Source organism: Calypte anna, chromosome 9 (genome assembly GCF_003957555.1).
Source record: "Calypte anna isolate BGI_N300 chromosome 9, bCalAnn1_v1.p, whole genome shotgun sequence".
In the NCBI taxonomy this organism is placed as follows: domain Eukaryota; kingdom Metazoa; phylum Chordata; class Aves; order Apodiformes; family Trochilidae; genus Calypte; species Calypte anna.
This window is the reverse complement of record NC_044255.1, coordinates 13,684,294-13,707,800: the sequence shown is the minus strand read 5'-3', so window position 1 is coordinate 13,707,800 and position 23,507 is coordinate 13,684,294. Positions and strand designations below refer to the sequence as shown.

Here is a 23,507-nt window from a genome sequence, read left to right as displayed (position 1 = left end):
AAACTGGATGTTTTGCATTTTTGTGTTCACATTTACTCCCGACAGGCAATGTGTTTCAAGGATGAGAAGAGCTCCTAATGTTAGTGCATATGATCAAACCTTCCCCAGACACTCCATTAAGGTCTATCAGTTTGAATACTTTCTCACTGGGTAGAAAGAATATCCTTTTTATCTGAACTGTATTCTTTGCTCTGCTCTGTTTTCTCTCTCTCTTAAAACTAAAACTAACTCAGCTTAAAGAATGTGCTGCAATGTATTACAGAGAGACCAGCCACTCCCTTTTAACCACCTTAATGCAATTATTATACAAGAACTTACTTTGACCTTAATTTCCTTCCATCCTGTTTTTCTCTGCTTATAGCTTTGCTCTTAAACAAAGCAAATATCCTGCTAGAGCAGCCATCTGCATAATCAGAGCAGCTTGTACTATCACCTCTTTAATGACCAAGCAGCTCCATCCCCAGCCTCATGAGGTTTCCTTGCAGCATCATTCATCCACTCAGCTCAGTTCATCTGCAGACTAGTACACATATGCTGTTTTTGAGGGCTGTCTCCCATCTATTACATCCTTGGCTTTGTATTCCACTCCCTTGATGGGCTCTTGCTCATATTACACCCTTTTGTGCTGGCAGTAAGCAGTCTTCTCTGTTAAAAGACACTTGTTGCCTTCTCTGGGGCTTAGCGATGTATGTGTGCTGGGCTTTCCCTCCTATTCCTCTTGCTAAGAGCTAATCTGTCTCCAAAGGCTCTTTCCAAAACCTCAAGATGCTTCATGCCACAAGAGAGAGAAGGTCGATAGAATCACTGGCTGGAGGAGCACTGAGCTCTTTGTGGTCATATTTTTGTTTTCAATCCTGCATTTAGTGTCCCTGAGGTTTGCGACACTGTGTTTAGCACCTTAGCTGACTCTATTGCTTAATATTTCAAGAGATTAACTCTGAAACATGCTTCTATTTAGTTCACAAAATTAATTCAGTACCAGCCTCTCATCATGCCTATTGCCTTACTAGCCTCACTTGCCTCTCTTCGGTCAGTGTTTGGCCATCACATTCTTTTTCCAGGCCACTGCAGCAGCTTAGCCCTGCTAAGCCCATTACATTATTTGTACTGTTATATTGTGGTGCTCCCTCTTCCCTTCATTTGACATCACCCACTACAGTTTAGGGAGGTGTCTGGGGGCTCCTGTACTCCTTTGTCACCTCTGCAACATAACATGCCTGTTCCTATGGTTTATAGTCACAAATTAGAGAATCCCATCACTTTAAACCACCTCATCACACACCAGTGCCACCTACAATAACAGAGCCATATTTCTCCTTCACTGTGGGGGTTCATCAAACTTGCACCTTGAGAAGAAAACTTAAAGGCCAGATAAATTTCTGGCTGTTTCTGCAAGGCTGTAAGAAAATATTTTCAGGGATTGCATATCTGCAGCTCTCAGCTGTGCTGAGAGCTATAATCACTAGGCACGCATTCACAAAGAAGACATCAGCTGTTTCACTCGGTACCCTGGAACGTACCTCTCATCTTGAATTCTTGAATGACTCTGCTCAGCTCAGCCTTGGTTTCCATCCCATTCACTAATACAGAGATACCTCTGTGTCCATAACACCCCAAAGAGACTTTTTCTGCCCAAACCAGTCAGCTTTGCAAATACCCACCAGGCAGGCTTCTGGCTGACAGTTTTCACATCACTGCACAAAGCCATCTTTCTTCTCTCTAGCAGCTGCCTTCCTGCTAACTTTGGTTAAGGTACAACCATTCCTACCCTGAACAAACATCCCAGGTTCATAGAGTATATACTGTCTCCAGGTGGCCATTTCTCTGACTGCTCCCCACTAGCTAAGGCAAAATGTCATGGAAGGACACACAGAAGACTCGAAATCCACAACTTAAGAATGCTGCCCACCAAACTTAACAGGGGCAGTGAGCGCCACAAGCAATAGTTTATGCCTTAAGACACTTCTAAGGACCTGAGGAAACTATTAAGGGACCATCTGCCTCTGCACTTCGTGGCTGAGCTCATAAAAGGGTCCTCAGCCAAATTTTACCAGTTTGAGATAAATGGCATTTTTGAATCCCTTAGTTACAAACTCAGCTTTTGTTTCCAGTTATGATACTTAGAGGGAAACAATATTCATTCATGCAGGCAGAGACAAGAGGAGGACTCTGAAGCACATGAGTGTAACCTTATCTTACATCAACCATTCCAGGCTGAACGTCAGCCACAGCCCACTGGGCCAGGAGCAGGGCCACTTAAACCCATTAGAGTGGTCCTGGCTGTGACTAAGCAGCACAATGAGATTAGGCAGGAGGAGCGGGGGGATGAGGAGGACCCTGCAGCCCTGTGCTTAACAGTCACAAGATTTTAAGCACAACACAAAACAAGAGCAAAATGTGGATGAGTAGTGGGCAGGCTCTGGGCCCAGGGGACAAGATAATTTTGCGTTTTATACAGGGCTCCTGTTTAGCTTGCTGGAGCCCAGACCATGGCTGTACAGTAGCAGTGAAGAGCTGATCCAGGAGAGGAGACAGCAGCATCTGGGTCAGTACAGCAGAGGCACCTACCCTGAGGCAGAGGAGAGAGAGTGGCTACCACGGAGATTTTCCTTCTCTTTGAAAGGGGCATAAAGGGATTTGGAGTCTCCTGGATTTAAATCCTGGCAGAGGTCAGTGCCAGCTTCTTTTCAACATCCCCTAAGAAGGTCAACATGATAAAAGCTCACCCCCTCAGTACTCAACAATCAGCGATTAGCAACCTCTTGAACAGCAGCAATAGGTTCTCCTCCTCTCCCCCAGTTTTATTACCCAGAAAGTCTGTGAGTTCAAAGGAACAGATGTCTTCATTGTGCCTTTCCCCTCCTTTTGCTCACAGAAAGGGGTGGGGCAGAGAGAAATTAATTTCCTCCAAATTATGTTTTTAGCCTACTGTATCCTCTCCAGTATTTAATGATCACAGAGCTAGGGAGGGAACTGAAAACTTCTGACACTGCAGAAAGTTATTCAGAGTGCAAAAAACCTCTACACTTTGAATAAGCAAAACAGCCTCTTTATCCAATTAGCACCCACGCTTCCATTTAAAATCTGTGTGGTAAAAGTAAATAAAAGCTTTGTGAATATATCTTATTTCAGCTTTGCACCCACATAGGCTTAGGTTTTTGCTTTACCTGGCAGTTTTTAACCTACCAAGACACACCTCAGTCTGTAATATGCAGCATTTTACTTTTTAGGATTAAAGAATGAATGCAGTTCTGAGGGAAGTTCAAGGGACCACCAAGTATCTACTATTAAAGAGAATCTGGTAGCAACACAGAAGTGCTATTAATCCAGTCCCTACTGCTCATCTGTTGGCATTGCCAAAAGGTGCAAGAGATGCAATTCATGTTCATTATTAGCTGCCACTGAAAACCTGTGGTATGAGCCCAGTCTATCTGCCACTTGGTGTTGCCTTTTTCTCAGACACCAGCAAAATCAGGAAAGAGCCTTTCTGGCAAAAACTACAAGCATCTTGGCACGATTTTGACAACAGAGCCTGCCCTTACTAACCTGAAAGGACATCAAGCCTCGTGCTTTGAAAAGCACCAGCCCCTGAACTTTGAGCTGCATGGAAGTCTTCAGTGTCTGTGTAGAGAACAGAAAAATCAACATCAGACACAAAAAAAAAAACAGAGGGCCACAGCTGGGACCCCAACTGCCTTCTTTAATAATTATATAGAAAAAGAAAAAGCCAGGCTGTGCAATCACTGCCCTCTTCCTAAGCAGCTGGACCCTAAAGGCACAAAGTATGGGGAGCATCACCCACTGTTCAGAGAACTATCACCTCCCCTGGAGCACCAAGGTTGCATCCAATAGTATGCAGTAGCCCAAGCATGCCATACTTTATTTTTCCCAAATTACCAAGAAATGTACTGGGACACTAAGTTGAGACTGCTTTTTCAGCTGCTCTTCTCACTGGCACAGGAGACCTGGTTTGTAGACCAAAGTCCAGAACCAAGGAAAAACAAAGGAGATAAACTCATTGCTAATGGAGGGCAGGTATGGCTGCTGAACCACAGAGAGAGCTCCCACAGGACAGATACTGACAGGAACTGCTGTGCCAAGGTGTGAGCAGCTTTCCCATGGGAACAGTGACAATCCTGCATTTCTCATCTCCACCTCCTCCTGACTCAGCAGTCACAGAAAGCCCACAGCTCTTCCTGTGGCACGTTCCTTTTATTTAGGCAGAATATAGTACAGATTTCAGCAGAAGACTCTGACAGAGCTTAAGTTTTTCTAGCAAGGGGAGAATACTACCTGTAGACATTTCTTCCCTTTGATACATGCATGAGTGATGGTACTCTGCAACAATTTTGTATAAATGTGATTTCTGACAATCACAGACACAGCACTATAGACTCCACATTCTCCAGTGCCAAGACTTACTGCTCTGTATTCACCAGAAATGCCCTTTGTGCACTAAAAAACATGTCTGATTCATCAGTTGAACTTAGTACTTCCCTGTTATAGTCACAAACAGACCAGTTTCTGCTCTTTAGGCTACATTACCCAGGCACCAACAGCAGCACACTTCATTTGGACTTCACCCATTTATAAAAATTTAACCTGATTTAAGGGTTAAAGTGCTCCAGTTTACAGCGTGACCAGTGAAGTCCAAAGAGCTGTAAGACGCATTGGCTGAATTTGATCAAGGACTTCTGCTCGCTCCTTGCATTTCTCAGTCTCCAAATAAGCAAATCTTAAACAAAAGAATGTATTTACAAGGCTAGACTTTTCAGGTAGCTGCCCAGTCCCATCACCAGCATGAGTCCATGTATACATCTAGCCTCAAAAAAGCTTATTCCATTGCATTTCTGGGAGACTGCCAAGTGTGACTGCAAAGGGAAAAACAGGTGAGCTAATCACATTCCTACTTGAAAACAGTATCTCCTCCACCTCAGCAGAAGGTGGAAGGAAATACATTTGGTCAAAAAACACCTCAGTGATCTCTGTGCTCACAGTATTTGACAATAAAGGAGCATCTGGAGAGCAAGAAGCAGCGTGCAATGTGGGCACAGACAAAGCAAGCCTGCTGCAGTCCCATTTCTGTATTCCCTTCATATTCCTGGTCTAGGAGCACCCAGCTCTGGATGCACATCTCCAGTGCCTCCCTGGCCTCATGGCACAAGACCTCTCTGTGTACTACTCATCCCATCACTCTATTACACCTCTGCTGAATCAAATGGACCTCTACCTGACATGCTGCAGTTACAGACCAGATAGCAGAGTCAGCCCAGCATTTCTAGCAAGTAAATCCTTTTCTCAGCCTGATAGCCAGCTAAGACTTCTGGAAGATGTTTTGGCACAAGTTTTAGCTGACTTATCTAGTAATATAAGCTACATCTGTTCCACACACATAATGTGGAAAGCATCTTTTCTTTAGCAGTTTCACAGGAGGAGAAGGTAAGATGAACAGCAGCTTGGCTTGTGGCCTTGAGTCCACAGCAGACCAAAGGAATCAGCTTTTCTAGTTCAGGCTGCTAAAGGGAAATCAAACCAGTTTGTTCTCCATAAGTCACTAAACCAGATCAGTTCTTGCTAGAGACAGTGAGCAACCCCCTGCCAAACTCATCAACAGGGAAACTTTGAGAAACAAAGGAGACAAACCCTGAAAGATCATGAATTTTTGCTGATGCAAAAGGGAGCAATCAAAAAGCTAAGCAACTGCAAACAATCCAGCCAATGGTTAACCAAACCCACTGAAACTGAAAGTTAACAGACTAGCAGAAGGCAGAGGGCTACTGAAAATGCTTCTCCTACTTATATCCTGAAGACATCTCCAAAACAAAAAACTGGTTTTCCATTAATCTTTGCAGTCTTGAGCACAAAAGGGTTCTGTACCCAACCAAGAACTCCTAGAGCTACCAGCAATATAAACCAAAAGCCTCTGATTCAACATTAAATGCTAGTTTAAGTATTGGTGCCAGCTATTAACCTAACACTTGTGGGCTGGCTTTGCTGGATGTATATCAGATGGAACAGAACCGCTGGTTTGTTCCCTGCCAAGACCTCACCAGATCGTGTGGGTGCCTCTCTGGCTGCAGCAGTAAAAGCAACATGAAGATGTCTGTCAGCAGAACATCCTTCTGGGGCAGAAATCTCTGTTAGCAAGATCAGCTATCATGTTGTCTCTTCTTTGAAACTTCACATTTGGAAAGCTGGCCTGCAGTAATCATAAGGTGCATGCATCTCCTGATGTCCAGAAGACAAGGCTAAGAGATAGAGGAACCCAAATTCCATGCTGAGTGCTCAGTACCACCAGGCACAGTATGCTATTTCAGACCAGTGACTGAATGATCAGCTCTTTAAAAGGCAGATTAAAACTCCTTGTTGCATTGGGACAGAAAGAAAGAAGAGATATTTAACAGCTTTGCTGATTCACGCTCCTCTTCACAGAAAAGTTGCAAAGAGTTAAGTAGGGACTGACCATTGCTGAAGTTCTGTCCCCATCAACCTTGGCTGCATACTTTCAATACCAATGAAGACATGAGTTAGAAGAAAAATAAAGTGAGAACATGCAGATAAGGGGATTTCACAATGATCGAAGCCAAGTACTGCTGACTTATGCTGTCCTTGAAATGGGAAGTGAGAGATCTTTTCAGAAAGAGCACAAAAATACAAAAGGAATATGCCTAGGAGCATTTTAGGTTGCAAAGTCCACATTATGGCCTAAATAATAAAAATTTCCTCCTTTCTTTTCCCTTGGGCACCGGAAACAACTAATCAAACTTAAAAAGAGTCAAACCTTCCATTTGCTTTCCTTCTCCCTCCTCAGCACCATTTCAGTATCATAGATACTACATCAAATATTGAAGACACAACACACATTACACCATTTAGAAGAGCCTAATCCCATCCACAAAGACTACAGTGAAAATAACTGCACAGGACATGTGAAAGGACACACTTTTCTATTACAAATTGAAGCTAAACCTAAAGCACTGGAAAACCCTGAACTCTCTCCTTGTTTCTAAATAAATCTCCTTTTGACTGTCTGGTGATGTTAGTTCAAAATTATTTATATAATTGGGGAAGCTAAAAACTGATTTTATTCTTTCTTCAAAAAGTAAAAGGAAAAAACCAACCAAAACAAAAAACAAACAAAAACCCAACAAAAAACCCCAAACAACAACACAAAATCTGACTGACTAAATCACAGTTTAGCAAAGAAAACCGCAAAGAAAAGGTGGACAACAGATAAACACTGTGAATCAGAGTGAGCCTAACCTTTTCATTACTTGTCTCCTACATTGGTATCCAAGCAGTGTGAACCAATCAGCCATCCTTTCCAAATAGCTACATATAAGTAGTTATAGCTAGAGATACTTTATTTCAAAAAGCCCTATGAAATATTTGCAACATTGAAGCAAAACAAGATAAGAGTTTCCAAGTAATCCTGCTGATTTAGGAGATCAGCATTCCTGGATCATTGTAATTTTGTTATTAGAGAGAAAAGAGCTTTGCTTTTACAGAAAACAATCATCATGCACTCTGGACTGGGAGCATTCACACCTCCAGAAGGATGAAAACAGGGAGGATGGGAGACAGCAAAGCCTGAGTGCAAGCCCAACCCTGCCAATGAAATGGAAACAAGTTCTGCATTTTCACTGTAGGCTGAAGCTGGACATGTAAACATGCATCTCCTTGGTCAGTGCAGACAGACACAGCCAGAGGAGATGAAGTCTGGCAAAATGTGCTTGTGGTGTGTCAGTCTGGTGGCTCTGTCAGGTATATATTAACTTTCTGTGTTCACTGCACTTCCCTACCAGAGCAGACTGAAGCCTGATAAACACTCTGTGTGTACCTCACTTAGCACTGCTTCTGGCAATTTACAGGTAAGAAAAATAAGGGTGCTGGGAAAAAAAAAGGTTAAAAAACCCCAAGACTATTTAAACATAAAATAAAATAAAATGCATAAAATAAAATAAAATTAAATGGCCACTCTAAGTCCCTTAGGAATCATGAGACACTTTCTGACAGATTATTAGTAAGCACAGACTTTCTCCTTCCTTTAGACAGCTAACAGCATCCAGCCCTTCCCATCACTTAAAATTCAATACTGTGAGACACTGTCGACTCCTCTGTACATCGGAAGCATTGGGGAAAGCGAACAAAGCTGCTTTACTTTCCTTTAATCTTTTTCCCTTGTGTGCCTGCACCAGATGGTGCTGAGCTGCAGGTTGGAGGGAGATAATAAACCCAGAGGAAAAAAAAATGGTAATATTAGGTTATAAAACAACTGACCTTCAAGTATGACGTCAGTTGATGTTTAATTGATGGGACAGGTCCAGACAGACAGACGCATGCACACTGGGATGTCCATATTCTACATATTCCTTTCTAATATGGGAAGAAGCCATATGGCAGTGCTGTTAAAATGGTCTGTTCAAACTTCACAGGTGTGGAAATAAGCAGAGACAATTCAGTCTCCACTTACCTTGAGACAGGCAGACCCACCTGGGGAAAGCATTCCTGCTAAAAGTGGTTTTGCTTAAACCCTTAGTCCAGTACCACCAGTTTCTAGTCTTGCCTTCCTCTCCCACTGTAAATAAAATTAAATATCAGAGTTAGACAGCACTGGTCTTCCTGAAGAGGAAAATTATCAAATACAAGATGATTTAAGCTCCCAGGTACTCTGGTCTAGAGCTTTGCTTCTTTGCTTTGCTGTCACTGCAAACATTACTATGAACAGCGTTGAGGGCTGAGAATCTCCTGATTTGGTCAAGCACAAGCTCTGGAAAATGCTGCAGAGTGCTGTAAAATTTTGCAGCCTTTTTTGATGTGCTGATCTCAAACATTTCCCAGCAGCCTCTTGTTGGATGATTATTTGACATGATGTCCAGCTTTGGGATACAGGCAGCAAAACATATCAAATAGTACTGCTGATGATGAGGATAGTGAGGAAGATGGAGCAGTGCAAAATGTGCATTTCTGAGAATAGGAAGCCCTGAGTGACTCTGCCTCCCTTGCAAACCCATGCAACACAAAAGGTGGCATCTCCCTCTCCTCAGCAAAGAAGTCATCTGCCCACCTGCCACAGCTGCCTTAGCAAGTAGCTGAAAAGGCTTTAAGACTATTAAATAATCTGAGGAACATTAGGTTCTATTTTAATGCTTCTAGGGCTGTCCAGGAAAAGGTGACAGACAACAGCCTCAGCTGGAAGGTGGTACATCTCATGCCATACTCAAGGAAGCAGCCTGCAGTGCACACTGAGTCACAGGACTTCATGGCCATGTTTCTCCATTCTCAAGGGAAATCTATACAAAGGTTCCCAGAAACAAGGGACAAAACTCTGTTGAGTGACAACACTGAACAGTATTATACATGTACAAAAATAAAATAGCTTGTTGTAAGCAGCTCAGTGCTGGAACACTGAATTTCACTTTTCTTGCTGCTTTGAAGAAACCTCAGTTGGGGAGGAACAAAGCCAAGAGCAGAGCCACTCAATCACTGTGTCCCAGTGGAGCATCTGCACCCAACACCAATACAAATCATCTCTCGTGCACATCACAGCCATACCAGGTTTGCCTGGATCTGCTCTCTAGGGACAGACAGATGCTTGTATGCTGGCCAGCATCCACCAAACTACTCTCACCAAACTACTGCTTTTTTGTTGTCCCTCTCAGAAACCAAATATTTTCACAGGCTGATGGTAGTGGAAATGCCTTAATAAGAAATTTTGCAGAACTGGGGCAGCAGTGATTTAACATCTATCATTAAAAGCAGTCTAAAATTTAATGGTCAGAGCATAATAAATCCTATCCAGACTTTTTCAGCTTGCAAGCCAGGCCATTAGCAGGGCAGAAATACATTCGCTGCAAGATGGCCATGAACAATTTTAAGTATATTTTGTAGAGACCACAACCCTGGATTGTCTCAAACCCCAGATTTCCCCAGCATCTAGATGACAAGACACAGGTCTGGGAAAGGAGGTACTCAAGCAATGAATATTTGCCAGTTAAAACAAATGGGGTTTAAAAAAAATGAGGAATACAGAAGAACAATGCTGAATGATAATGCAGAACTGAAGTATTATCCTCCTTGGTGCAGTATGTAACAGAAATGACCCTACAAATAACCTTATATTTTCCTCCAGAATTACACTGGGTTCTCATTTGGGCCCAGGTTACTTCTTATACTGCACATCTCAAATAGCTTAAATCACTGCCAAGTGTGGGGCACTGAATGCCTGCTTGTAAAGGAACTCCATGCTGACAGAATTTGGATGTGACTCCAAGGTGTACTGTTGGGATCTTTCAGGGATGCTGGTCACATGGTTACTCTGTCATGCTGAGGACACAAACTGCTTTGCCTTCCTTTGCCAGGAGATTTTCAAAGCAAATAGGACAAAAACCAATATAAACTATCAAAGCAATATTAACCAGCCACCAGAAGGAGAGACAGGGACTAAGAAGAGCATTCCTTCAGCTCTTGATACATACCTGCTGGAAAACAATATCACAGACTCTATCTGCCTTGATGTGCTAGACACACACATAGCAAAGATATGCTTGACACAGTGCTGTGGACAAAGCCAAGCTGGCAGTGGGGCCCGTATGACCAGCTTAGCTCTTATCTTCCTCCCATATAGGTCAACAGCAGATCTCCAACACCCTGCAAGGAGCAAAATTAAAGTAGCTGGAGGCTAAAGATGAGGTTGTTTTACTACAGAAAGGACATCAAAAGAGAGAGGTCTGCATCACTGATACCAGCTCTCCTACCACAGATTTTCTCCTCTTACTTCCTTAGATCAACTGCCCCCATAATTTTGGACAATACCCCACATTAACTACTGCCCCTTTGATATCCCAGTCACTAAAGTTTTAATGCCTTAAAGAAAAAGGGTTGGGAGGGGGATGGTGAAGGAAGAAGGGTGAAGCTGTGCTGTGCCAGGGAGGGAAGAGGTGTTTCTCCAGCTCTTTGATGTTGACTCCTGCTGTTCTAATGGAAGCTTACTCGGGAAGATAAATCTTTAGCTAAAGAATGCTGCAAACAACCACAATGGGGCTTTATCGTGGCAATACCAACCTCTCTGCAGCTTCTAAAGCTCTTAGCTGAACAGAAGCTGAGCAGCAGCAACCCCACACCGCATTCCTAAAATTCCCCAGTGCATGCAGGCATGCTCAGAGAAGGCAGCTTAGTGGCTCAGGAGTTGTTTGCTGAGAGTTCAGGTTCAGATGTGCCACAGGATGGAGGCCAGGGTTTGGATGTGGCTCCTTGTCTCTACTGGGCTTTTGATTGAAATTTCTTCAAGCCTTCTCAGCATAGCATGCTCAGTGTCTTCTCTCCATCCACTATTTCACAAAGCAGTTTTTGATTGCTTTCCTCTGGCCTTTACACCCTGAGTAAGTGCTGCAAGGTCTCTGAGGCTGGAGTGCAGGAGATCCACACTGCAGCAGCCTTCAGGATGGTCTGAAAACAGCAACAAGCAGTTTGCCCTCTACCCCCCTGATAACCACTACCTCAGTGTGAGGGAGGATGATAGTGTTAATGCAACAGGAATCAACAAGCCTGCTTGTTTCTTATTCCAAAGCAAAGACAAAGGTAGGATTTGTTCAGCCAGGCAGTACAGCCAAGTATTGCAATGGGGCCAAAAAAATATGTGGGTATTTTTTTATTTTGGTTTGGACTGAGTCCCTTGAAACAGGATGGGATTAAGAGGATTTTTGAAAGAAAAGTAAAAAATTGAAAATGTGGAAGAAGAGTATTTGTAAGTACACTACACCTGTCTAGTTAACTCTGCATCTCTGGAGACAAAGGGGATTGGGAGGAGAGGAAAAAACAGGAGGAAAAAATCCAATACTTCAAGCTTATTTTACAGGAAGGAGTCCTGTTTCTGAGTTTTAAGGCAGAAAAGAAATGGCATTAAACATTTAAATTTTTAGAAAAAATGCAGCATACTAACACTAAAAAAGCAGAGCCAAAATGTAGCAGGGAAGCCTGCTACATAATAAATATAAAATAAAGGAGCAAAAGAAGGCCCCTAAATTCCTTATGCTTCCAGCATAGGAACATATATAGCAATTGGAGAAAATGAGCTGTGGAGGTAGAGATTTGATTCCCATTATTTGGTAGAAGGTCTCTGAAAAATCAGCTCACTAGTCAAATCACACAACCCTTTTTAAAAGCTACTAATTTGCAGTGCTTTTATAGTAACAATTTCAGCCTTAGACTCTGAGCTGTATTTGGCAGCTACAGTGCTAATAATAAACTGTTAAAATATCTTGCTCCTTCAGCTGACCAGCTCCCTTAAAATGTTCAGTGGCAAAAGCCAATGTGCTGTTTGACCAGGAAATTAGTTGTCTTGGAGACATCTTCACATACAACAGCAGCTCAGTCAGTCACTTTGAGTGACACCACCCAGCAATCTGCACATTAACTTCAAACAGAAAATGAGGATATCAAACCCACTGAAAGAGAAATCATCACCTGCAAGTAACATGCTGTTCTTTTCCCCGGTCCCTTTAGCTGAAGGGAAAGCTGCAGCAAGATGAGAATTTTGATCTCAAAATGTGCTGCTACCTTAGGTCACTAAGAGGCTAATGGTGTTCATACAACCATTTCTGTGAAAATCTTAATCTATGCTGTTCTTTCAGAATTAGTTTCAGGTCAGACCTGCAGGCATTGCTTCTGAAAATGAAAGTTAACAAAAGGTTAGACAAAGAGGCAACCCAGAAGTGCCACCACATAGTTGTAACTAAACCTCATGGATTAGAAAGAGGGTCGGAACTACAAAGCACGTGGACAGTTCTACAGTGTTAGGCATCAGATTACAAAGACTGCCAGTTATTTCCAAGGACAAAACCACTAAACCTAGGTCACGTGACCTGATACAAAAGATGCTTACCTTCAGGTCACCCTGGAATGCTAAAAAGAGATGCTCTTCTCCAAAATAAAGTGGAACCAATACTGCTCAGAGATACAGAGATGCATCAAAGTTCCTCTCTCTACACACAAAAAATACCAAGGCAGAAAGTGAGTCAAATGCCAGACAAATTAGATTCATGTCAATGAATGTATTACTCGATGCTTGGGATTTAAGATGTCTTTAACTGCCCTCAAAACACATCTCCTACCTGGCAATGGACCTTCTGTTGGACTTTCTCCTGTCTGAAAAGACAGACTGGTGCTCTAGCAGGTGCTGAACTGGTGAAACATAGACCAAAGCCATCTATGAAGCACCCTCAGTTCCCTTCAGCACATGGTCTGATGATGCAGCATAGTCAGAACTGACTATTTCTCTACTGAGCCCTGAGGCCCACTGGAGATGGGGTTCACCCAAGGCCTTATGAAAGCACAGAAAGATGCACTTAATGTATCAACATCTTTGCTAAGTCAATAGCTTCTAAAACCACAAATCTGTTAACTGTGAGCCTGCATATATTTGGACTTGATGATGTTAGAGGTCTTTTTCAACCTTAGTGATTCTATGATATTTGCAGGACAGAACATACAAGCAAGTCTCCCGCATTATTTTCTTAACAGTACCACATACAGCATGGGAGTAGTGCAATTCCCATGAAAAAAGAGATACATGCAAAGGCTTAAAAACTTAAAGAAAGAAGAAAGACACTGTTCCTTATAGAACATTCCTGCCAAAGGCTCCAGCAGTGGGGAAATGGCCCATCTGCAATGACAGATTCCCCTGTTCAGCAAGAAGAGTAGCTTTGCTCACAGAATATTTGCATCTCAGCTGAATTAGTTAATGTGTGTTGACCACCCTGAAAATTGTGAAGAGGTATATAAATACTAAGGATTATTGTATTTATTATTTGTCTTTATTATTGTCTTGGTGCACAACAGTGGAAACTAGTGCCATTTACAGACATGAATTAAGAACAACAGGAGGTCTATCGACATGCTGTGGGTCTGGGATTTTGTTCATTTGTCTCCCTGACTCCTGTCTCCCTCAGACAGAAATCTCTCCCATAGGACTCTTACAACCCTCACTGAGCAGGGCTGCTCTCAGCTCAGTGGATCCTGTTACAGGTCTGTCAGGAGATGAGACCCCTTGCAAACCTAGGTTATAGCATTTCTCAACAGCACTGTCCTATACTCCAGAGCACTCTTGAACAGCAAGTGCTTTCCACTTAAATTATTTGCTTAGGGCAAAATAAGAATACAGAACAAAGTGAAGATATCTACATGTTCCAGGTAAAGAAAGGGTTAGTTAAAAAAGCTGAGAACTCAGAATGGCATACACTAGTACAGTAGAGTCATTCATATACACCACCGATGTTTTACAAGGCTGGTCTCAGCATAAGAGAAGATTTTTTAGACACCAATTTTTTTACCTGCATTGTTAAGATGCAGATATTAAAAGATGATTCTAAAGCTCTTGTCTGTAGCTTAGGTGAAGAAATGGGAAGGATTGTCTAGTTTTTGAAGTAACTCATGAGTGTCTTATATTTCCAGTACCAGAATTTAGCTTTATTAAAATAAAAAAAATTTTTTAAAACTTTGATTTTCCAGATTAGCTTGTAACTTGACTCTACAGATCTGATAATGTGCAAATAGTTTTGTTAAGTGCTTACACAGCACATATGAATTCCTCCTCAAGATAATTAAAAGAACAGCACAAAGTCATTCTTTGATATTACAACCCTGTGCCAAAGTGGTTATTTTCAGCATAACTGCTGCCTCAAGTACATGCTTTGCACATTCATAAAATTCACAGGATATTAGGAAAAAATTGGGGGTACAGGGTCAAGCTTTTACAGACAACTTAGCACATAAAACAAGCCTCTGATGGATGCTCAGTCAAATCGTAATAGCTCTTTTTTTCTCAATACTACATTTAGATACGCATTATGATTTGAACACTGGAAAAAACCAACCAGGCACTTAATTCAGAAGGTGCAGCTTGTTCAGACACATGCTGCACTTGCAGAAAGACTTGCATTCCTCTTATTTTCTCAGGTTACTTGTTGATTAGCACATGGTTGCCCTACTGTCTATGAAACACAGACATTTCAGCAACTCAGGCTCTGAGGTGTAATATCAAGGGGCCAATATCAATACTTGATCTGCCATTCAGCACACTGTATGTAACTTTCAAAAGGCAAATTTCAGAGACAGAAAGCAAGAGAGCCCCTGAAGTGCTGCTGCAGTGACATTTCCTTTTCTATTTGAGAGCTGCAAACAGTTTTACGAATAGCATTCAACAAAAAGTTTAAAATAAACAGCAATTCACTGTCCATGCTGGAAAAGAAGCCAGCTCTGCTGGTTATATCACAAGGAATAACCACCTTAGAGTAGTTGTACCCAGGCTTCAGACTCATATATAACAAAAAGTAGTGAGTTTAGGCACCACATCGTTATTAATGCTGGCAAAGAAGAAGTGTATTTAAAAGATTAGGGCATTTTTCCCCTCCTCCCAGGACAGCCTTATTTCATCTGAATGCAGTCAGTTAGCTGCTTTGTTTGCACTCAGCTCCAGATTCCCCAGTGCACCAGGCAATGCTGTACAATCACATTCATAAGTGGCAATGTACAAAAAAAAAAAAAAAAAAAAAAAAAAAAGTTTAGACAAATTTGTCACAAAGTACCAACAAGAACTTGCAAGCTCCTACAAAATGCCCTCTCAAACAGATTCCTGTCGCACTGAGCTAGGGACAGAGATTAGAGTTATCAGCTTTGACACTCAGCAGGAATGTGTCACAAAGGATTAAATCATTATATCATGAAGTGTCAGCAAATGCAGTTTTCCTGCTGTTCTACCACTAAGTTATACATTAATTAGTGAGGTACAAAACAAACATGAAATATCTCCAAGCATCTGTCGGGGGATCAGGCCCAGCCAGTGCTATTAACACAGGATTCACTTCCAAGAGGAGTCACTCACTCAAAGTATCATCAGCTCTTCAAGAGGTCCATTAAAATGCAAAAAGTGATGAAGAGAAAAGCACAGAAGCTAATGGCAGTGTTTGCCTTAGCATTTTTGATAGCTGTTTAATACAACTCCTTCCTCAACCTCAGCACCTGATTTTCTAAACAAGGTAATATATGCACCACTGAATAACAACATCCTTCCCTGAGAGAGGTGTAGAGCAGTGTGAAAAGATCCTATAGCAGGGGAGTTGAGATAAGACATCTTAGAGCAGACAAAGCACATGGTCCAACAGATTATTCAGGAAGGTAAGAACTGACTTTGTTATTTCTAGATGCAACTGCCAGTGTTCCCTAGCTGTTCAGCAGTTCTGGACAAAATCTTTCATGAACTTAACTCCATTAGTGTGTGCAAGATAATCCATGTGGTCTGACTGCAAGCCACAGTAGGGAAGATCTGAGCAGACCAGCAACATCCCAAAAATAACCCACTACTTTTTATCTAAATCATTAACTTATTAAGGTGTCATTGGATTAAAATAAATAAATAAAAAAATATTACTCTCTGTCACTCCCTTATGGTTATCCAAGTAGAATTCCTTGGCCATGTCTCATATTTTCCCTTTGCTTTCTGTCCCAAAATGCTGCCTTCTACTGCTTGGCATTGACTGACTCTGTTGAATACATGTAGACTGTGGCCAGGATGCATTCTTTAAACTAATTTGTCCCCATTTTGCCTTGGGATCCCTTCAGTATAAATAAGATTACTTGCCAGAACTGCCTAACTGGGTCAGGTTGTAATCTCTCTCTCAGAGGCTGACCTGTACTTGATCTCAGCACCACTAGATCAACACCTAATGACAGAGCAACTACTTGCTTTCACTAGTCAAATGCTTTCTGAGGCTGGGGTTTAAAAAGCAGACTTCCTTTTCCAGCTTCAGCCTCACAGGACTGCATCCTATAATGAAAAACAGTAACATCATGGATGTCCCACTATTATGGTACCACCCCACCTTTCACTGAAGCACAGAAGACAGGGAAAGCTTCTGCTAGTACCGAGATCTCACTACAGGTCATTATATTTAGAAACTTGCACAGGTGTGTGTAAATGTGGGGGCATCTCAGGACTGAACATAGGTCTAGGGCACCCTGACTCAGCGCTTCAAATACAGAATGATTTTCTTAGGGTGAAATGGATGCCACCCACCCCCTGTTCTACAAGATGAAGCCACCCAGTGCTGTGCAAACGTCTGCCCACAGCCCTAAACATGAGTGGGTGAAAGTAGCTATCACTGCTGTTATAAAGACACAGATACTATGAACCTTAAAGTAATTAATCACTCCACTCAGTGGTATGCAAATTGTACTTTCCATACCAGCATGCTCATAACAAAATGCATTAACAATCTTCTAATTAAACGCTTTAAATTAGATTAAAATCATACTGTCTGACAGGTGAAATACAGTGCATTAACAGGATTGTTATGACTTACTTGGCATCAAGTGTTTATTAAAAGCTCAGAAGTCAAATATGCTGGAGAGAAGGGAATCCCTCTTCCTCAAACTGAAACCTACAGAACATGTTGATTGCCTTAAAATCCGAAAGTCACTGAAATGGTGCTTTGAAAGAACTGCATAAAGTTTATCTAATACAGAAATATAAGATTCAGGGACCTGACAGATCGACTGAGCTATTTTGAGAAGCCCAGGCAGAACTATTGCATCCTGCGTGTCCTCTATCCTGGAGACTGCCTATGGGTCTCCAAGATTTATTCCCTTTATAAATCACCACAGCTATAATGAAAACATGTCCTCCAGCCTTCCTAAACAAAGTTGTATTTACCTTTAATTTAGCTGCACCTACAAAAATAGCCAGCTGCCTAAAAGAAAGTTGAACAACTGGTTTCTGACTAGAATTGCTCCAAATGTCTTAGCATCCATGCAGAGCCATGTGGAATAAAACCAGAAAAGTCAAAAACCCCAGAACTCACGTATCCTCATTACCATCCTCCACTAGAGTTATAAAATTGCCCTTAAAACATAATTGCATAATTGGGCTTGGCAAGTATTCACCCAAATCTTTTACAAATATTTCCACAGACTGATGGAGCAGCGGGCGGGCGGGCAGCCTGACAATCCTGCCCTGAGAATTTGAACCCCTAGGCCATGTTCCTGGCTATTACAGTAAATATTTTGCATTACAGCCTGGTGTTTCAAAACAGTACCAGCATCTTAAAACAAATTGAGAGATTTCTCAATCTATTTTCATTGCACAAATATATGGAGCAGCAGTCCCTTTGAACAAAGAGACAGACAAGGCTACTGATCTTTTCTTAAATGGTTACAAGGAACAAGTCCTCAATAAGTTGACTTCCGGTAGCTATTACCAAAGAGAAGCTACAGATGCCTTGTTAGTCACTTTATCAGTATAGCACCTTGCCCCTTAAGAAAAACAAAATTAAAACAAACACAAAAAAAACCCCAAACAAGCAAACAAAAAGCAACAAGCAAGCAAAAACCCAACACAAAATCACCACAACTTTAAATTTTAATACAGAAACACTAGACCTGCAGGGGGAGGAGACCCATCAGAAGCCAGAAATGAAATTTGCAATACAGTAAGGTTGCTTTTAACAGCTGTGCATTATGCATTCAGCAGCACAGGGAATGCCAGCAGGGAGCCTTTATTAACATAGGCCTCAGAGTACAGTGTGCTGGTATCATGATTGGCTTCTCTTGAGAAAAGGCACACACACAAAAAAGACTTAACCCTAGAGAGATCACTCCAATCCTGTTGCTATTTCATCAGCTCAACAGCGCAACAGAAACCAGAGAGTTTCTGTGATGTATCATAGACAAAGAGGTGACACTTCCAACAATGCCTGAAATCTAATCTACAACAGAAGGTTTCCTCAGTAAGTTACATCAGGCAGGCAAAGGGAGAAAAAATACTGCACAAACCCACATGACAGAGTCGCACTACCAATGTTGTTCTGCTGTACGGATCTGAGGTTCAGTGGAAAATAATGAAATGCTCCTTTTGTAGAAGATGCTAATAAAAGCAAGCTGTTGTCAGGACACCTGTGCTCTCAGCACAGCAATCTGCACCTCCACTGCACATGTTTTAGGGGTCCGTCTGTCCAAGAAACAGCTGGAAGCCTTGCAGGGTAACTCATGCCATTTGGGAAGCTGATATTGGCAGCAGAAATTTTTTGCTGGTGCCAGCTTCACCTCTATCACAAACACTTGTTAGCACACCCAGCTCAGCGCTGGGCAGACAACAGAAAAAAGGAAACATTTTCAGAACAGGCTCACCATCTCTCCTGTATCAGGTGCTGATACAAGTTCTTTAGAGGTCTTGTCAACAGCTCTAAGCTGCAGCTGGCTGCAAATCCTCAAAGTGTGGTCTGTTCTGGTGGGAAGATTCAGTGCTCACACACACAAGTGAGATGCAACCACTGAAGTGACAAGAAGATACACTAGAGGCTTTCAAAAAAGCAGTAATGTAGACCAGTCCTTCCCCTGATTTGGAGGGGAGAGGGCAATGAGAGGAAATAAAATGGCATGAAATTCACTGAGCATCCCTCCTCTGCCTCTACAGAGAAGTCTCATAAAAGGGAAGGGAAACAAAATACCATACCGAAGAGCTTGAAAACTGTTTTAGATGACTGAACCCCAGTATGTGCCTGGAGTGGAGGAAATAACTCTGTATCATCTGTATTTATTCATACCTCGTTGGTCTTTTCTCTTGTTCTCTTCTTGCAAAGAAGTAAAACATGAGAGTCAGTTTCCCTAATAACACAATCTGGTTTGAGGCAGCAATAGCACTACAAATATCAAGGAGTTGTTTCATATGCAATGCTCTAGTTGCTGAGAGCATAATATAGGGCTTTTCTTAAGCCTAGCACATCTGTGCAATACAACACTTTTTTATTTAGATGCTGAACAAAAAGAGACAGGTAGTGTTTATTTAAAAAGTTTCCTGTAAGTATTTGTAGCCCTTGGACAATATTCTCTATGCCAGGGATCCCTAAAAGTTTGTGTAATGTGAGTGCTATGCACCTCTCATCACAATAGCATATAGTGCTTTAAAAATCAAAATATCTGTAGTATCATCATTCAATAAAAATACTCCTCTATCACTCTTAAAAAACCCAACCAAACAAAACCAAACAAAAACCAAAAAAACACAAAAGACTGAGTCACAGGGACTGTAATTATCTCCTTTCATGACTGGCAGGCAGAGACTTGATCTCGCAGTCACTTCAAGCCAGCCCACTGCCCAGAACACAAGACTGTCTTTTCTCTACTCATTTTCTTGATTAATACAGCCTTTTGCTCCTTTGAGGCTCAGTTATATCTTTGTCAAAGAGACAAGTAATGAGCAGGCACAGATCATTGAGAATACAGCAAGCTACCTAGAAAAGGCACCAAAAGACACCTGTTCTTTCAGTGGAGAGTGTTAGCAAGACCGTATAGTCCTGGTGACTATGAATGGGATTCCAAAGAATTGCCCACACTCTGAAAATACTCTCTTGCCCCACATGACAGGGAGGTCATTTACCATCTTATTCTAATGCTCAGGGCATAAGATTTTGAACAGAGGTATAGCAAACAGTACCTCTCCCTAACTTTATCACAGTCCAACCTTTAAGATCTTCCAGAGCTTAGCTGCCAATAGCCAGGGCAAGACAACACAGATAAAAAGAAGTTAATATAAATAGGAAGAAAAAAAATCTAACCCAGAGGGCAAGCCATGCAGAGTGCAAACATCTGAGAATCTGCACAAAGTCTCCTTGCCTATCATTCATCCACCAATTACACACCAATGTAATTAAATCAGGAAAGCTACGGTTAATTTTCCTATCATCACCTGATGAGATAAGAGCAGTATGTATGGGAAGGATCAGGCACAGGGGAAAGAGCTATTTATTAACAAGTTAAATCCTTTTAGATTTAAGAGACTCTCTGGCTAAGAAGGATCTGATCCACGAACACAACTTCTGTGCCTAATGAAGATAAATGAGACTCCATTTGTGTCCTGGGCTTGGTCCTCAAGTCTCTTACGTTTTTTTTCAGAAAGAAGTCTCATGTAAAATTGTCAGGCATAACTTAAACAGAAATACAGCTTTCACTTAAACCTCACTGTTAGTCTATACATTGAAAATGAAGAACACTCATCACCCAGCCATTACGTTAAAGACGGCCACATTAATTTACCTTATTTCTAAACAGCCTAAGGCTCCCTTTTTCATGAACAGCAAAGCATTTGCAGAAACACAAGGTGTGCTCCAGTCTTTTCTTCTGTCTTTCTTCTACTGCCTTCTCCTGTCTCCTGTATGAGGCAGGAACTAAAGATGTGGTCCCGGTCCCCTGCCAAGACAAGCTGGGCTTAAATAGTATCATATAAAGCTTTCTGTACTTGCTAGCCACACACTCAGAAGTGCTGCTCTGGCTGTTTTCTCTTCACTCTTCTGTGCTTCATCCTATCTAGCCCTGCTTTCTCAGCCAGTTATTTAGAGCCCTGATTGAAAAACATTATCAGATCATAATAGTGGATAACTTCCACAGGATCAGGTTTTCAGTAATAAAAATCCTACAGGCTCTGATACAACCATGGCTTCACCACCTCATTTTTTTAAAACAGGAAGAGAAAAATATTTATAACAGCAACTATAAATATACATGCTACTGACTTCTCAACTTGTTGTCCCTATTCTCAGGCTAAATTTAGTCACAGTATCCTGTTCAACCCCTGGTGAAAAAAACCCACACACTCAAAATGGTGCGAATCCCACAGCTTGCAATTCTAGTTATCCAGGTACCTCTCAAGTTGACCAGATGGACAGGTAGGTTCTCATTTAGTGAGCACAGGTACATCCATAGCTATAGAGGACAGTCTATTATAGTGATCATCCTCAACACAGAAAACAATTATTATTGCAATACTATAGATATTGGCTTTTGAATAACTAAGGTGATAAAGGTAATTCACAGTGTACATGTAGACCATACACTTGGTCTACTTGGTGCCAAATATGCCTCCAGGGTGTATGTGCACCTCTGTGATACACAGAACCATTTACTGGCCACACCTGCTGTTTAACCATGTCCTTATATTACGTGCAGAAGTGCTTGAAATACTGATTCAAACCTGGGTGACTGATTTCAAGGTCCATCCTGTGGGCTAAAGAGCCTCCTTTCATATCCTGAAGGCTCTCATTTGTGTGAGTGATTTCTCAGTCACAACAAGGTAAATATTTATCAGGAACTGACTACCCAGAGAATCAGAACTGCTAGTCATTCCATTGGTAATCTTAAGAAGCCTTAGTCATGCCAGACCCCAGGTGATTTCTGCAAGGGCCAAGATATGTTTCACCCTGGTTTAAGGATCCCTGCCCATGATTCAAAGTTTCACGCAGATGAGGACTCCCCTACCACAATCTGACTTGCTCCACTCGCAGCAAGTTTTGCAACCTAAGCAAGAAACGCAGCTCAGATGATGCTCCTTTACAAGCAACAACCATAACAAGCGGTTTAGAAGAAAATATCTGTGTTTCCTATAGTCTTGTATTTTGGGAGGGGGGGAGGGAAGAATAAAAGGTCGGGCTCGCCTGGCCTGTAGCCCTGCTGGCTCGGCGTGTTTATCTGGCACCGGCCAGCTCCAGGACACAGCCTTTCCTCTGTGCTTATGAATACCTCGCTGCTAAAGGCCAGGGAAAAATAGTTTCCCGGGGATGAGACATGCCCTGCGGCCGAGGACGCCCAGTCCAGCGCGGGGAAGGGCTTCACCGGTGCCGCACCGCCGGGGAGCTCTGTCCCAGGGTTCCCGGCCGGCATCGTAGCTGCCCCCGCCCCGCACGGTCCCTGCCCTACCCAGCATGGAGAAGATGAAGTCCTTCGCCGTGTGGATTTCCAGAGCTCGCTGGTCGTCGTACTCCCTCTGGTCGTGTTTGGTGAATTCTTGGATTAGTTTATTCAGTTCCTCCACCTTGGCTCCCGATCGGAAATCCAGCTCCGGGAAGGGAGGTTTGCTGTTGGTGCCGGCGGTCCCTGCCTTGCTGGTGAGAGGCGCCGCCATCTTCATGCAAAAAAAAAAAAAAAAAAAAAAAAGGAAAGAAAGGGAGACGGCGGGGGGGCGACGACGACAAAAAAAAAAAAAAAAAAAAGATAAAAAAAGAAAAAGGAGTGGTTTGCAATGGGAGAACGCCAGCGGCGCCGCAGCGAAGCGGCAAGCCCGGGCGCGCGGGGCTGCCTGCGCGGCGCGGAGCGGGCCCCGGGAGGCGCGGAGCGGCGCCGGCCGCCGCGATCAACAAGCGGCCGCGGCTGCTGAGCCCCCGCCCGCGGCTCCGCGGAGCCGCCCGCCACCGCCCTGGGGGGCCGGGCCGGAGCTGAGTGGGGGCCGCGGGGGGGTTCGCTCCTCTGCAGGCGTAACGGTGCTTGCGCTGGAGAGAGACCTCTGGCCCGAGATAATTTTTTTTTCCTTTATATTTAATTTTAAACTTCAGCAAAAGCCTTGTCCTGAAAGTGGATTAATAACTGGCTGGGAACTCTGCTCCTCCCACACGTTCCTGAGGCGTTCTGCATTTATTCCTTTCTTGCTCAATAAGGCATCCTGAACATTGTTATATATATATATATAT

General features: G+C 42.5%; 1 protein-coding gene across 3 annotated transcripts in view; it reads right to left on the bottom strand.

Annotated features, from left to right (window-relative positions):
- The window catches only part of MB21D2 (Mab-21 domain containing 2), a 56,093-nt gene extending 33,117 nt beyond the window's left edge, over nt 1–22,976 (bottom strand). Inside the window, exon 1 of one of the 3 annotated variants that reach the window (XM_008493314.2) lies at nt 22,741–22,976. In XM_008493314.2, the coding sequence (XP_008491536.2) occupies nt 22,741–22,951 (211 nt within the window). In that variant the 5' untranslated portion in view covers nt 22,952–22,976. Of the gene's footprint in view, nt 1–8,280; nt 8,301–17,357; nt 17,394–22,740 lie in introns of those variants that run through there. The other 2 variants (XM_030456538.1, XM_030456539.1) reach the window with 2 other exon arrangements.
- Nucleotides 22,977–23,507: the final 531 nt, after the last annotated feature.